Source organism: Lissotriton helveticus, chromosome 6 (assembly GCF_964261635.1).
Source record: "Lissotriton helveticus chromosome 6, aLisHel1.1, whole genome shotgun sequence".
Taxonomy (NCBI): domain Eukaryota; kingdom Metazoa; phylum Chordata; class Amphibia; order Caudata; family Salamandridae; genus Lissotriton; species Lissotriton helveticus.
The window spans coordinates 1,093,377,764-1,093,393,030 of NC_136067.1; the positions used below are offsets into that span (position 1 = coordinate 1,093,377,764).

The 15,267-nt window shown below is 52.5% G+C and overlaps 1 protein-coding gene across 4 annotated transcripts in view; it reads left to right on the plus strand.

The window, feature by feature from the left end:
• Window positions 1–15,267, plus strand: part of BIRC6 (baculoviral IAP repeat containing 6) — a 2,208,279-nt gene that overhangs the window by 1,577,545 nt on the left and 615,467 nt on the right. For all 4 annotated transcript variants that reach the window (XM_078648748.1, XM_078648749.1, XM_078648751.1 and 1 more), the window contains one exon: window positions 9,524–9,745. In XM_078648748.1, coding sequence (XP_078504874.1) covers window positions 9,524–9,745 — 222 coding nt within the window. The remainder of the gene's footprint in view (window positions 1–9,523; window positions 9,746–15,267) is intronic.

Consider the following 15,267-nt stretch of genomic DNA (forward strand, 5'->3'; position numbering starts at 1 on the left):
AATTGTGACGGGTGTGACCGCACGATGTCGGTCACGGACCACCACCGACTCTGCCTCCGGTGCCTGGGCCCGGACCACGACGTGGACTCCTGCGTCGATTGCCGGGCCTTGACGAGTAAGGCTAGACGGGAGCGGTCCCGCAAGCTGCTCGAGCTCCGGGTGTCGGCCCCGCGTCGAGAGCGGTCCCGGTCCGGCCGGAGGTCGAGGGAGCGGTCGCGGAGCCGCCACGAGCGCTCCGGAAGTCGTCACCATTCCTCTGGTTCCTCAGGTAAGAAACACAAGAAGTCGGGGCGTCGTCATCGTACCCCCGACTCCCCCCGACGCTCGCGCGATGCGGATCTGCGTGGGTCGCCGCGCGGCCTGCTCCATACCCTACGGTCCCTGGGCAAGGCGCGTCGCGCGAGGAGATAGAGGAGTTCCTCATGGCCATGAGGGCACTGTCTCCTCCGACAGGGCCTACGGCGCCTGCGGGCCCGGTGGTCCCGTCCGGGGGCCCGAGCGGTTCGGGTGCTCCTGCCCCGACGCCGTCGGGTGCTCCGGCTCTGACGCCGCCGGCGGCTCCGGCCCCGGCGCCGCTGGGCCCTTCAGGGTCGACGCCAGCTGGTCCACCGGCCTCTCCGGCGCCGATTCCATCGGGGCAACCCATGGTGCCGCCTCCGCGCGGCGCCGGCTCCGGCCGGCGTCGGGGCTCCGGCGCCGGCTCCGGGCGGCGCCACCCCCATTCCCTCTCCGTCTCCGGACGCGGAGTCGGACCGGCGTCGTCCGACGCCGAGTCCGACGCCGATGGGGCCTGTGGACCCCGAGGAGCCGGTCTACATTGTTGACTCCGAATATGGGGAGGATGTAGAATACGGAGAGGGTTGGGAGGGGTCTGAGGACCCTCTGTCACGCGAGTGTCAGTACGACGTGGACTGGACAGGTGATTTGGGTGACGCCAGTGGTCTGGACGACTCTCCTAACCCTGGTTTTGTCTCGCCTCCTACTGTGGCCTCGGAGGCTGGGGCTGCTTATTCAGTGGTGTTGATGAGGGCTGCCAAGGCCTTACACCTTGAGCTCCCCGTCGCGGTCGTGAGGCCTAACATCCTCACCGAGGTCTTCAAACCGCAGGCATGCCCGCAGGAGCCTCTGCTGCCGTTCAACGAAGCCTTGACAGACGTTCTTTTGGGCACGTGGTCCAGGCCCGCTTCAGGTTCGCCTGTTGATAGGAACGTGGCCAGACGCCACCGTCCGTGTCCGGACGACCCCAAGTTCCTGTCCACCCATCCCACCCCTGAGAGTCTGGTGATCCAGGCCTCAACTTCCCAGACCGCATTCCCGTCGGCCCCGCCCGACCGGGAATCTAAGAGGTACGACCAGTATGGTAAGAAGGTCTTCTCGTCCCTGAGTTTGGGACTGCGGTCTTGCAACACCGCATGCCTCTTGGGCCGCTACACCCACTCTCTGTGGGATACGGTCGCGGAGTTGCTGCCTGAATGCCCGCAGGAGGTACGGGTAAAGCTCGGCAAGGCTATGATTGAAGGCCGAGATGCAGCAAGATATTCCATCAGGTGTGGTCTTGATACGACCGACTCGCTGGGCAGAGCGATGTCCACGACGGTGGCGATTCGTCGCCACGCCTGACTGAGATCCGCCAATTTTTCAGCAGATGTCCAAAATACTTTGATGGACATGCCGTTCGATGGCAGTCGCCTGTTTGGCGACAAGGCGGACCACGCGCTGGAGCGCTTCAAGGACTCCAGGGTCACGGCCAAGTCCTTGGGTCTTTCGACCCAGCGCCAGCAAACGGGTTCGTTTCGCTCCTTTCGTGGCCAAGGAAGGGGCGGTCCCACACGTGCTGCCAGCCACGCACCGCAGAACACTTCTCAACGCGGTGGCGGCCGTGGATTCCGCCGTGGAGGCGGTCGGGGACAACGGCGAGGTCAGACCACACCTCCCCCCGCAGCATCAGCCTCCAAATCCTCCAAATCCTCCTAGTCCGTGCTTTCAGGCCCATGTGACGCCAGTGGGTGGCAGGGTTCGCCATCACCACTCCCGCTGGCGCACTATCACATCGGACAGGTGGGTGCTGCAGCTCGTCCGAAGGGGCTACTCCCTCCCCTTTGAGACCACTCCTCCAGCCATGCCACCGCAGAACCACCGTGTGTCGGGGGACCACTTGACACTTCTGCAGGAGGAAGTTACGGCCCTCTTGGCCAAGGGGGCCATCGAGCGCGTTCCTGGGCCAGAAGTAGAGTGTGGTTGCTATTCCCACTACTTTCTGGTACCCAAGAAGGACAAGGGGGGCCTGCGTCCTATCTTGGATCTACGGAACGTCAACGGCTTCCTCCGGAAGGAGAAGTTCAAGATGTTGACTTTGGCTCAGGTCTTGGCTGCTCTAGACCCGCAAGACTGGATGGTGGCGTTGGACTTGCAGGATGCGTATTTTCACATCCCCGTCCTGCCGGCCCACCGGCGTTACCTACGGTTCACGGTAGGCCACGAGCACTTTCAGTTTATCGTGCTCCCATTCGGCCTTACCAGCGCCCCACGGGTGTTCACGAAAGTGATGGCGGTGGTCGCAGCTCATCTGCGCCGGTTAGGGGTTTCAGTCTTCCCCTACCTCGACGACTGGTTGTTGAAGGCGGGCTCGCCCCAGACAGTCGTCCACCACCTTCAGATGACGGCAGACCTCCTGCACGAGCTGGGGTTTTCCATCAATGTGCCGAAATCACACCTGTGTCCCTCTCAAAAGCTCCTTTTCATCGGAGCGGTTCTCGACTCAGCGCAGTTTCGGGTTTATCCTCCGGAACGGCGGGTCCGGGATATACAGGCTTTGATTCCCATCTTTCAGCCGTTATCCCGGGTTTCGGTCAGGTTGACGCTGCGGCTGCTGGGGCGGATGGCTTCCTGCATCCTTCTGGTGCATCACGCCCGGTGGCGGATGCGGGCTCTGCAGTGGGACCTGAAGTTTCAGTGGGCCCAGCATCAAGGCAACCTATCCGACCATGTCCTGATCTCGGAGGGCGCTGCGAGACAGTTGCAGTGGTGGCTTACGGACCGCGATTGGGTCAGAGGCAGATCCCTCTCCCTTCCCCAACTGGAGCACGTAGTTGTGACGGACGCGTCCCTCCAGGGCTGGGGAGGCCACTTGGGAGAGGCGGAGATCAGAGGCATCTGGTCTCCGGCGGAGTCCCGGCTCCATATCAACATGTTGGAGCTGCGGGCGATTCGCCTAGCACTGAAGGCATTCCTCCCCTTTGTCAACGGGAGTGTAGTGCAGGTGTTCACGGACAACACCATCGCCATGTGGTACTGCAACAAGCAGGGCGGGGTGGGGTCGTGGACCCTTTGCCAGGAGGCTCTGCGTCTCTGGCAATGGCTGGAACGTCAGGGCGTGACTCTGACGGTTCAACACCTGGCAGGTTCTCTGAACGCCAGGGCGGACGAACTCAGCCGTCGGTGCTCGGTGGATCACGAATGGCGTCTGAACTCGGACGTGGCGAAAGACCTCTTTCTGCAATGGGGAGAGCCTTGGTTAGATCTATTCGCCACAGAAGAGAACGCGCAATGTCATCAGTTCTGCGCGTTGGAGTTTCCAAGACGGCACTCGCACGGCGACGCCTTTCGGCGCGAGTGGAGCTGCGGTCTGTTGTACGCCTTTCCGCCTATACCACTTCTGCCCCGAGTGCTGAAGAAGATCAGGCGTGACCGGGCCCAAGTTATCCTTGTGGCTCCGGACTGGGCTCGAAGGTACTGGTATCCCGACCTACTCAGCATGTCAGTCGGTCCCTCGATCTGCCTGCCCCTTCGGGAGGACCTTCTGTCGCAGCAGCAGGGGACGGTCCTCCACCCGAACCTGTCCAGTCTCCACCTCCATGCGTGGAGATTGAGCGGCGACAGTTGAGGCCATTTGACTTGCCTCCTGAAGTCTGTGATGTGATTCTGGCAGCCAGGCGTCCCTCCACAAAGTCGGTATACGCCTGCCGGTGGAACAGATTTGTGGCATGGTGCACAGCAAAGGCTGTGGACCCTCTCTCTGCCCCTCTTTCCGAGGTTCTCCTCTTTCTTCTCTCTCTTGCCCAGCAGGGCTCTGCTCTGGGCACTATCAAGGGCTACCTTTCTGCCCTTTCGGCCTTTCTAAGGCTGCCTGATCAACCTTCTTTGTTCAAGTCCCCTATTGTAACTAGATTCTTGAAGGGCATCACGCACATGTATCCACCTGTTCCGTTCGTGATGCCTCAGTGGGACTTGAACCTGGTTCTGACCTTCTTGATGTGTGCTCCCTTTGAGCCACTTCATTCCTGTCCTCTCCGTCTCCTGACTTTAAAGACGGCCTTCCTGGTTGCCATCACCTCTGCCAGGAGAGTGAGTGAGCTCCAGGCTCTTTCTGTCAAACCTCCTTTCCTGTCCATTCATCCAGACAAGGTGGTTCTACGAACTAGACCTTCTTTCCTGCCCAAAGTAGTCTCTGCTTTTCACATCGGGCAGTCCATCACCCTCCCCTCCTTCTTCCCGCCTCCGCATCCTTCAAAGGATGAAGAGCGGCTCCATCGTCTGGACCCAAAACGTGCGCTTTGATTTTATATGGAACGCACACGCCAGTTCCGGGTGGATGACCAACTGTTTGTTGGCTACGTGGGTGCGAAGAAGGGACGGGGGGTACATAAACGGACCATCTCTCGGTGGGTCGTTCTGTGCATCAAAGCGTGCTACTCTTTGGCTCGGAAGGAGCCTCCTGTTGGGCTGAGAGCCCATTCCACTCGGGCCACGGCGGCTACTACTGCCCTGGGCCGGGGAGTCCCTTTGCAGGACATTTGCCAGGCGGCTACGTGGGCCTCGCTGCACACCTTTGCGAGGCACTATTGCCTGGACAGTCAAGTCCAGAGGGATGGCTTCTTTGGCCGTTCGGTCCTCCAGGACTTTCTGGTGTAGGATTGTATTGGTTCGCAGACCCACCACCGGGGTTGGTATTGCTGGGGTATCTATTCTAAGGTAAGGAATCTAATACTAACCTGTTTCTTTCAGATGAACAAGTTACTTACCTTCGGTAACGATATATCTGTAAGAAACAGTAGTTAGTATTAGATTCCTTACCGCCCCACCCATCCTCCCCGTTCTGCGAACTGATACCTAGGGTTAAGGACTTCCCTTTCAGGGCCCTAGTTTCAAATGGCACCAGTGTTGGTTCTCACATGGCTCTGCGTGTTCTGGCGCGGAAAAGCTGTGTACAAAGAACTGACGTCATCACGACGCCGACGACGGACGCGCAGGGGTACTGCTACGCAAAAGTTTCCGGATCCAGACTGACGCCTGGGGATATTCTAAGGTAAGGAATCTAATACTAACTACTGTTTCTTACAGATATATCGTTACCGAAGGTAAGTAACTTGTTCTTTAAGTGCAGTGACCCTTAGATATAGTAACCCTATATCTTTAGTAAGTGGGGCATGCACCAACTTACCCAGGCTGCAATTGCAGGCCTATAGTTCCATTTTGAATGGTCTCTCTTGGGTGGCATAATGCATGCTTCAGCCCATGGGAGACCTCTGGGATACCCATGCCCTGGGAACATGGGAACCGTATATTAGGGACTGACAAGGGTTCACCAGTATCCAATCTGGGATGTACCTAGGTAATGAACACACTAGTTTAAGGAGAAAGCAGATAGACTGGGGTTCTGATTAGCAGGATCCCAGTCAGACTAGTCAAAAACAGCATCTCATCAAGCAAAAAGTGGGGGTAACCATAAGAAGCAGATCTTATTTCCTACACACTCACACATAAAAAACAAGGTAATATATACCACTAACTAACTGCAACGCTTCAAAACGCATTGACTCTTGCTCCCACTCTTATCGATCTTAGTCACTCAACATCAGTCTGCAAAAGCTGCGGACTGTGTTCCCCATCTTGGACCGAGTCAGCCTAGCATGAATCCTAAACCAATAGCTTTGTGTATGTTTTTGGTCAGTTGTCACTCCCTGGCTTCTTGGTTGAGTTAGCACCATATGTGCTTTTCCTCACCGAAATTTTACTAAATGAGGACTCCTCCCCTGATGTTGTCCAAGCATTGCCCCAGGCTACCTCATTAATAGGTTAGCCTGGTTGGGCAAGGGAGTTGGCGGAATATCCATCATGAAATGGGAAACACTGAAGTGTTCGTATTTACCTCCTAATACCCAAAATTGGGAGCGTTTACTATTTTCCATGACCTTAATCCCACTTTTATTCTCTCCTTAATCCTTCTGCATAGGTCTCCGAGCCTATGTGCTCATTTTCTACAGAACTAATTGCTGGTCTGGCCATAAATAGGGCTAATTTATTCTTGCTTGCTGACTTTATTATATATGTGGGATGATATCAACAATGGCTCCTCTAAGAATCTTTTACAAGACTTTGTCTCCTTACAGCTTATGTAGTTGGTTGAGGACCCCATCGACAGGAAAAGACACACTATTGGCCTAGTGTTTAGCAACATCACCATTATACAGGTGCAAAGCCCTCTACCTTTAACCTAGTCAAACCACTTTTTACCTACAACCCCCCACCCACCCACTTCCACTTTACTGGCCATGCAAATGAAATGACTCTGGCCTAAACTTGAACCCCAAGGATTAGCCAGCTGCCTTTTATTCAACTAGACCCGATTTCTCTGACCAAATTACCTTGTCTACCTGCAGGTTCAATGAGTGGATTACTAGTTTGCTAGATGATGTGTTACCGACAAGGTGGTGCAAGAGTGCCCAATGAGGCAACAAATCTCACTGGTTTAATGCTCATTTAATGACCTAACAAAAAGTAGTGCAAGCAATTAGAGAGAAGTTGGATAAAGTCCTATGATGAGGCTAGCAAACTTTAATACAAGAAAGCTATTAGGAATTACCAGCCGGAAACAAAAACTTCTCAAGTATCCTATTATTCCGTAAAGATAAAAAATTCTTCCAATTCCCTGAAGGATATCTTTCCGATCTTTAAAGAGATCATGGAGCCTAAGCTAGCCAGCTCTACTCCAGAAGCCCCTGTAGAGCATAGCAACAACCTGGCATTCTTCTTCCAGAAGAAGATAATGGACATGTACTCCTCCTTCTCTGACAGGCCAAATCTGGTTGACTCTCCATCCAGAAAGCCTCCTTCAGAGCAACTAGAAGGTAGGTATATGGTCTTCCCCCATCTCTCTTTTTTTAGCCTTTTTACTGACCTTTTAAGTGCACTAAAATCTGGTTCCCCCATAGATCTGCTGCCCTCCCCCCTCCGCATCCTCTGTCAAGAATCTGAAAGTATTGCTCTGTCCTGACAGATATGTTACATTTATTCCTCATCAGAGGACAGGTCCCCTATCAATGGAATGGAAGCATTCTGTAGTCAAACCGCTATTAAAAACGGCCAGCCTTTAACTCCTTTGTTTGGGCAACTCCAGGCCGATCTCCCTGTTACCCGGAGCAACCAAGCTCCTGGAAAAGCATGTCAATAAATATCTCTTTGGCTTCCCTGAAGCCAATGAAGTCTTCCACCCCAATCAAAATGGGTTCAGACCACAGCACAGAAATAGTTTTTTCCTGGCAGTGGTTGAAGACCTAATGCTACTACTGGATCGAAGAGATTCTGCAGCAATTATTCTTTTAGATTGTAGAGCAGTCTTCGATGTGGTAGATTGCACCACACTCATTCGGAGAATATCAAATGTGAGTATCAATGGCAGAGCACTGAAATGGCTTACCTCTTTGGAGAACAAAACCTTTCAGGTATTAGATCAGTCCTGTTATTCCAATAGCCATCCTCTTAGCTCTGAGGTGCCCCCGGGTTCCTCCCTGAGCCCCCTCTAATTAACCTTCATATGTACCCCCTGGCTGAAATTGTGCATTCACGTTGGTTGTCATTGATCTCTTATGCCAATGACACACAGGTGGTTATGTCAATTTCCCCTGACCCCAGCTCAAGTCACCTCCAGTTGTCCCAGTGTCTTCGGGAAGTGGCCAGATGGATGGCTAACTACCAACTAAAACTTAATGAAAATACAACTGATGTCATGCTATTTGGTAACAATTTCAGTAATAAGACACTGACTCCCCTGCCGAATTGTTTGGATAGTCTTCATAGTCCAAAAAGCTCAATAAAGAGCCTTGGGATGTGATTGGACAGCAGCCTCACAAGGGACCACCAAGTAAAAAAGCTTGCTGCCAGTCGTTTTGGTGTTATGAGACTGTTGAGGAAGGTCCCAAATCTTCTTCCCCTCCCAGCTAGAAGACTGTTCAGGCCCTTGTAATACCACACCTGGATTACAGCAATGCCTTACATCTCAGTTCACCCAGATATGTGGTAGAAAGGTTGCCCAGAATGCTGCTGCTCATCTCCTCGTCAACATCCCGAAACACCTTTACACCAAAAAGGCTTTGGTAGAATTACACTGGCTCCCAGTCGAGCAGTGAGTGCAATTCAAGGCCTTGTGTATCATGCACAGGGCACTTCACAACAAAGACCCCTATTGCTAAAGACTTTTAGCCACCACATATATTCCTGGTAGACTTCTTAGATCCTCTTTGGCACACCTGATGAACGTTGCCAAGATTTTCAGGTCCCATATGGGAGACCGCTTAATGACCTATATGGCCCTCAAACAGTGGAACACCTTAACACTAGAGTTATGCCAATTATACCATTAACTCCCTTTCTGTAAGGCCTTGAAAACTTGGTTATTTGGTAATTAACTCCCCCTTCTGTTGTGGTCTGGTGGTATGCGATGTCTGTTCTAGAGCTAGGAGGCCTTCGGGTAGCCATGCACTACACAAGAACTATAGAACAGAGTAACTAATTACAGACTGCCTAACATCTGTGAAAATATATTCATTGACTCAAAAAGGAGCAGCAATTCAAATTAAACACATAGTCTAGCATACAAATGTCTAGCATTAACTTTCTTGTGTCCAGTACAGTGAATTTTCCATGCAAAACATCTTAGTCTTTAAAACATCTTAGGCTTTAAAAATTACACAAATTAACACACATGTGCCCCTCATACTTTTTCTTTGGTTGCATAGATTCTCAAGAAGGTTTTATTTATTTGTATTTTATTTTAGTTGTTTGCTACAGCACAAATCCAACTTCAAGGTGCAGCTAGACATTTTAGACAGAAAACATGATGTGATGACAAGGTGAGGTATTGCGACATGGAAGAGAGCACTGCTGTTTTTGACTTACACATTAGATGTTTTCCATTATGTTTTGCATATTTCAGAATTTGAGTAATCATGAATGACAATAGTTCTTAGGGAAACTGCATTTAAGTATAGGAATTGTTTAGATGATTAAAAATTGAAGAGAATGTGTTTGGTAACCTATTTGGCTCAGAGTCAAACAATTCGGGTGTATGCCTACTGCTTTAACTATTGTCAATTGTTTGTTAGTCATGGATTTTGAAGGATGTTTAAAGCTATTGTAAACATTCTTGCTTCTAAGGCTTTGATTAAGCATCTGCTTTTTGTCCTCTAAAATATGTTCCTAATATATTATGATTGATCTTTTACTATTTTGCTTGTTTATTTTCTAGAATTCAGACCTTGTTGAAATGGGTTAGTGATTCTGCAAGAGTTGCAGCAATGAAGCAAAGTGGCAGAATCAACAACAGTTGCCTGAATAGTTCAAACAGGGAGTATGGCCTTTTAATGCCATCACCATCTCATTTGCACTGTGTGTCAGCAATTTTGTGGCATAGCTACGAGCTTCCTGTTGAGTATGATTTGCCTGCATTACTGAACAGAGACCTTTTTGAGTAAGTAATGTTTATATACTTCATAGACCAGTCTGTGCCTAATTGTATTCTGTAAGTGGTACTGTACATGGTGCATCTCTAGATCTGTTAGAGACTACTAGCCGCAGATTCCTTAACGTAGAATTATCCCCAGGCGTGAGACTGGATCTGGAAAACTTTTTGCCACAGCATCCCTGCGCGCCGGGGGGGGGGGGGGGGCACCACGTGACTCCGCCCTGACGTTGTCCGTGACGTCAGCGAGGATACATAAGTCCCACCACGGCGTGCCTACGTCAGTTTTTTCTCTTTTCCGTGTGCAACACAGATCCCAATTGTGTCCTGGCCTGTTTTCGGGCCTTCTATTCTTTTACATGCTTTGGGGTTAAGTGGAACATTGTGCGAATGCCTTCGGACTTCAAGACGGGTACCTCCTGTGCGCGTCCCATGTCGGCGATTGACCCTCACCCCATTTGCATGTGGTGCCTGGGTGAGCACCAAGACTCGGAGAGCTGCGACGCCTGCCAGTACCTTAAGCCTAAGTCACGGCCGCAGCGCCGGTTGAAGTTGCTGTCGGCGCGCTTGTCCAGGTCAGTGTCAGCCCAGTGTCTGTCCCCTACCACGGAAGCATGGAACCGCCGGTTTCGTCTGCGACATCGTTTTTCGACGCGGCCCGACTGCATGGTTCGCCGGCTGATATGTCCTTCAGTTTGTCTTCGAGGCCTTGTCCTCCTTTCACGGTGGGCTCCTGCTCCCCCCGGGACATGCGCCCCCGTCTGTTGCCTTCCTACCCGCTGTAGGCTTCTTTGACCCTTCCTCCACCTCCACCTCCTGAGACGTCAGCGGAACCCTTGCCTCGCGCGAGGCCTTACGTGGAGGAGCTGGCGGCTCCTGCCCTGGTGCCGGAATTTCCAGCTCCAGGTCATAGGAGGGTGGTGTAATCGAGGTGCGGTCCTTCGGGCTCCCCTCTTCGGCGCCTGGCGTCCCTGCGGGGGTCCCTGTGGCGCCGCAGGAGGACTCGGTGCTTGGCCCCGAGTCCCCCTCTGTCCTCTGAGCAGGCAGCTGCCTCACCAGAGGTCGAACCAGCACCAGTGGCAGACTCCTCAGAGCCGCGCCGGCATCGGTTTCTGGATTCGTCCCTTCTTCTCCAGAGGTCGGCCATCTGTCGGGGTGTTCTTCCCCGGAGACAGGGTGCCGTATTGTTGCCTTTTCACCGGCATCTTGTAGGGAGGGCTCCTCGCCGTCCCCACAGCCTGAGTCCTCGAACCTTTCTTTCCTTTGCCTGCGGATGGCTTTTCCCCAGGCCTGTCCGCCTCCTGGGGCTCCTCCGGTTCCTCATTCATCTGTGGATCCCCCACTATTCCAGGGCTGGCCGCCTCCTCCTGGACATGGGGACGGGCGGTTCAGCCTGCAGGCGTCGCCCACGGTGGAGTTACTTTCTCCTCCGTGACGCCCTACGGAGGCTAGTGTTGCCTTTGTTACCTTCCACCGAATCGCGTTGACCAAAGTCCTTTGAAAATCCCACTGATTAGAGTGGATACATATTGGACAGCAGATATTTATTTATTTATTTCTTTATTTATTTATTCAAAGTTTTATATAGCGCGAACAAGATCCTTACAGATATCAGAGCGCTTCACAATGACAGGGTAGGGGCAGTAGGAATGAACAGAGGTAATGGGAGCAGTGTAGTAGTCACTAACATGAAAGGATAATAATAAAATACATAAAACATATCAATATACAGTCAGGTAAACAGGTAATATAACGGCACAAGTCATTGATCCCATTACAGAGGTGTTCAGGTACACCTTGGGTGTGTGGAAGGCTTATACCAGTGTTTTAGTATAGAGAGCACACTGAGTGGGGGCATCGGGAGGGTGAATCAGTGACCCAATGTGTCTCATATATTGGTCGGTAGGAAGAAAGTAGCGCAGTAGTGTCACCATCAAGTAGAGGTATAGTGCCAAAGGACAAGGTGAGCATTGATACAAGGCAATGCAGATCGAGCACCTATAGGGTTCAGGAGATCTTGGCCAGAAGGATGGTTTTCACCTCTTTCTTGAAGAGTGCAGCGGAGGAGATACGCCTAGTTTCAGGCGGGAGCGCATTCCAGATCCTGGGTGCCATTCCTGAGAAGGAGCGCTTGTAAGTTTTCTCTTTCCTGAATCTACGGGGTCTCGGACCTCCTGATATGGACAATTTTTGAGCGAGGTAGTTGGGTGCATTGTGGTGCACGGCCGCGTGTGTCATAACTGCAATTTTTAGTTGTATTCTGGCTTCAAAAGGCAGCCATTTTAGGGACTTGAAATCTGGGGAAATATGCGAATGTTTTCTTGAGCCAGTAATGAGTCTTGCGGCAGCGTTCAGGGAGGCTCTTAAGGGTGCTGTTGTGGATAGCGGGAGTCCGCTGAGGGTCACAATTCCGTAGTCGATTTGAGGGATGACTAACGCTTGTACAGCAGTTTGGAAGTCTTCAGTCGGGAGGAAGGGTTTGATTTTCCTCAGTGTGTTGATTTGGAAATTAGCTGCTTTTTTGGCTTTGCTGACGTGTTGCTGCATATCTGAAAGAAACAGGTTAGTATTAGATTCCTTACCTTAGAATATCCCCAGGCGTCAGTCTGGATCCGGAAACTTTTGCGTAGCAGTACCCCTGCGCGTCGGTAGGCGTCGTCTGCAGGCGTCCCCTGCGGCTCCGCGTCGTCGGCGTCGTGCGCCGTGATGACGTCGCTGGAGTATATAGACGCCGCCTCCGCGCGCTGACGTCAGTTCTTCTTTTTTCCGCGCCAGTTAGCGCAGATCCGAAGAGCAGTACTCCGGTCTTTTGACCAAGTTTTTGTTAACTCTAACTCTTTCTTCAGGTGCCGGTAGGATGCCCGGGTTTAAGAGTTGCGACGGGTGCGACCGCATGATGTCGGTCACCGACCACCATCGACTCTGCCTCCGGTGTCTGGGCGCGGACCACGACGTGGAGTCCTGCGTCGACTGCCGGGCCTTGACTAGTAAAGCTAGACGGGAGCGGTCCCGCAAGCTGCTCGAGCTCCGAGTGTCAGCCCCGCGTCGAGAGCGGTCCCGGTCCGGTCGGAGGTCGAGGGAACGATCGCGGAGCCGCCATGAGCGCTCCGGGAGTCGCCACCATTCCTCCGGTTCATCAGGTAAGCGACACAAGAAGTCGGGGCGTCGTCATCGTACCCCCGACTCCCCCCGACGCCCGCGTGATGCGGCCGGGGGTTCGGGTGGCCCCACCCCCGCGGCCCCGCGTGGGTCGCCGACTGCCCCATACCCGTCGGTCCCTGGGGAAGGCGCGTCGCGCGAGGAGATTGAGGAGTTCCTCATGGCTATGAGGGCGATGTCTCCTCCGGCGGGGCCTACGGCGCCTGCGGGGCCGTCGGTCCCGTCTGGGGGCCCGAGCGGTTCGGGTGCACCTGCTCCGACGCTGCCGGCGGCTCCGGCCCCGGCGGGCCCTTCAGGGTCGTCGCCGGCTGGTCCACCGGCCTCTCCGGCGCCGATTCCATTGGGGCAACCCGTGGTGCCGCCTCCGCGCGGCGCCGTGACTCCGCCGTCGGTGTTGAGCTTGGCGTCCAGTGTGATGCCTAGGGATTTCGCTGAGTCCACGATGGTGGGTATAACAACAATAGGAATGTTAACGTGTCCAGATGTATGAGGTTTTTGATTGTGTGTGAATGAGAGAATGTGTGGAGTGTGAGTATAGTTCTCTACCTGGTTGTAGGTGTTCTTCTTGTACGAATAATGACAAATATTTCTTGAATTATGATGTTTCAATGATTACAATGTATTGTGTAAAGAAATGCTATAAAAAATGTTTTTAATGATATGAAATCAACTATCTTATAAAAAAGAGAAAAAACAATTTCAATAAAAAGAAATGACAAAGTGAAATTGATGTATTATTATTGTTTGGTTATGCCCATTTGATTGGAGGAAAATCCCGAAAAAGTAAAAGGCCGTGGGGGAGCTGGTTTCACGTGTTTGATTGTTATTCCCCTCTGCTCCCTGGCCTAAAATTGACTATCTTAGAGGGGGTCCCCAAACCTTTACTTGATGGGTGAACCTGTCACTCCGTTTCCTACGGACAAGTTTTTGGAAGTTCTTCACCAGGGCTCTGGTGGACGGGAGTTGTTCCTTCCCTTTGAAGCCTCAATCCACAATTCTCTATTGGGGGCTTGGGAGGCACCCTACCACGGGTGATCCAGTGCCTCAGGCACTTATGCATCGTCACCGCCCTGCTCCGCATGACCCTGTTTGTCTTTCTTTCCACCTTTCTACTCAAGGCTCTCTTCTGCGGAATGCCTTTCCGTGTTTGCCTGTGGTGTTGTTTCCTCCGTCTCAGGAGGCCCTGTGGTTGGATTCATGGGGGCGTAGTGTCTTCGCTACTTCTAGCGCTGCCTTGCGGGCGCTTAACACTTTGTGTGCATTGACCAGGGCTACTTCCAGTCTGTGGGACTCTGTGGAGTCCCTTCGTTCTCCTGTCTCTCATGAGGGTGTCCATGCTGACCTATTGAGCCATGTGTTGGATGGTAGGGAGTTGGGCGCATTTATTCTTCATGCAGCCTTGAATGTTGCCGATGCTCTAAGCCGTGCTATTGTCACTTCTGTGGCTCTATCTTGCCATGCCTGGCTACGTGATGCTGTGTTTCCTGAAAATAACACGGCACGTCTGGTTGATCTACCCTTTGACGGGGTCCTTCTGTTTAACACTCATGTGGACTCCGCTATTCAGCATCTTCTTGCGGGGCTCCATCCTCCTCCTCCTCCTCCTCCTCAGTAGGTGGTTTTGTTGATCCTCTGGGTCTTAGTGGGAGGTGTTATCCCACTCCTCCTGGAATCTGGTGTTGAGGTGAATGTTACACTTCATGTGAGGGATACTGTGCCCTCGGGACCCTTAGTTGGTCTACCTTTTCAGTTGGCTGCTGGTTCAGCCACTTTTGGCAAAGAATGTTCTTTTAGGCTGCTTACGAAGCTTTTTGTGGTTTCTGCTGCAGGTTTTCTAATTTGTCTCTGATGCGGGATTTCTTCCCTAAGAGTGGTTCCCATACTTCTTGGACTGTGTCCTACCCTACATGGTGTATTTGTAGCTATTGGATAGGCCTGTCTTACACTTGAAAGGTGTGGACTTCCCCTTGCGGGTTCCTTGCCCTTCCTGGGGTTGCTGTATGCCACTGGTGTGTTTTCTTGGGCAGCTGCGGCGTTGTGCTGCAGTGTTTTTGCCTTTTGTCTGCCGTTTGGCCTGCTCCTCTGTCTAGTGTCCAGAAGGGTGATTTTCCTGTGTTGACAACTTGGTTTGTCCTACTTGTTTCTTTTCTTGTTTTCCGGCTGGTTGGTGGTTGGCACCCAGCTGCGCCGGCCGGTTCTTCTGGTCCACGGCCAGGGCCCTTGGAGTGAGGCCTGGCTCCCCTGCTTCTGGTTTTTCGGGAGCGTTATGGGACTATGTTTTTCCTCTTCCACCTGCCTTATCACTGAGGCGCTGTTCTGTCTGGCCTGTTGACGTCCAGCTGTGATGAGTTTGGCCGCCCTCTTCACTGGGT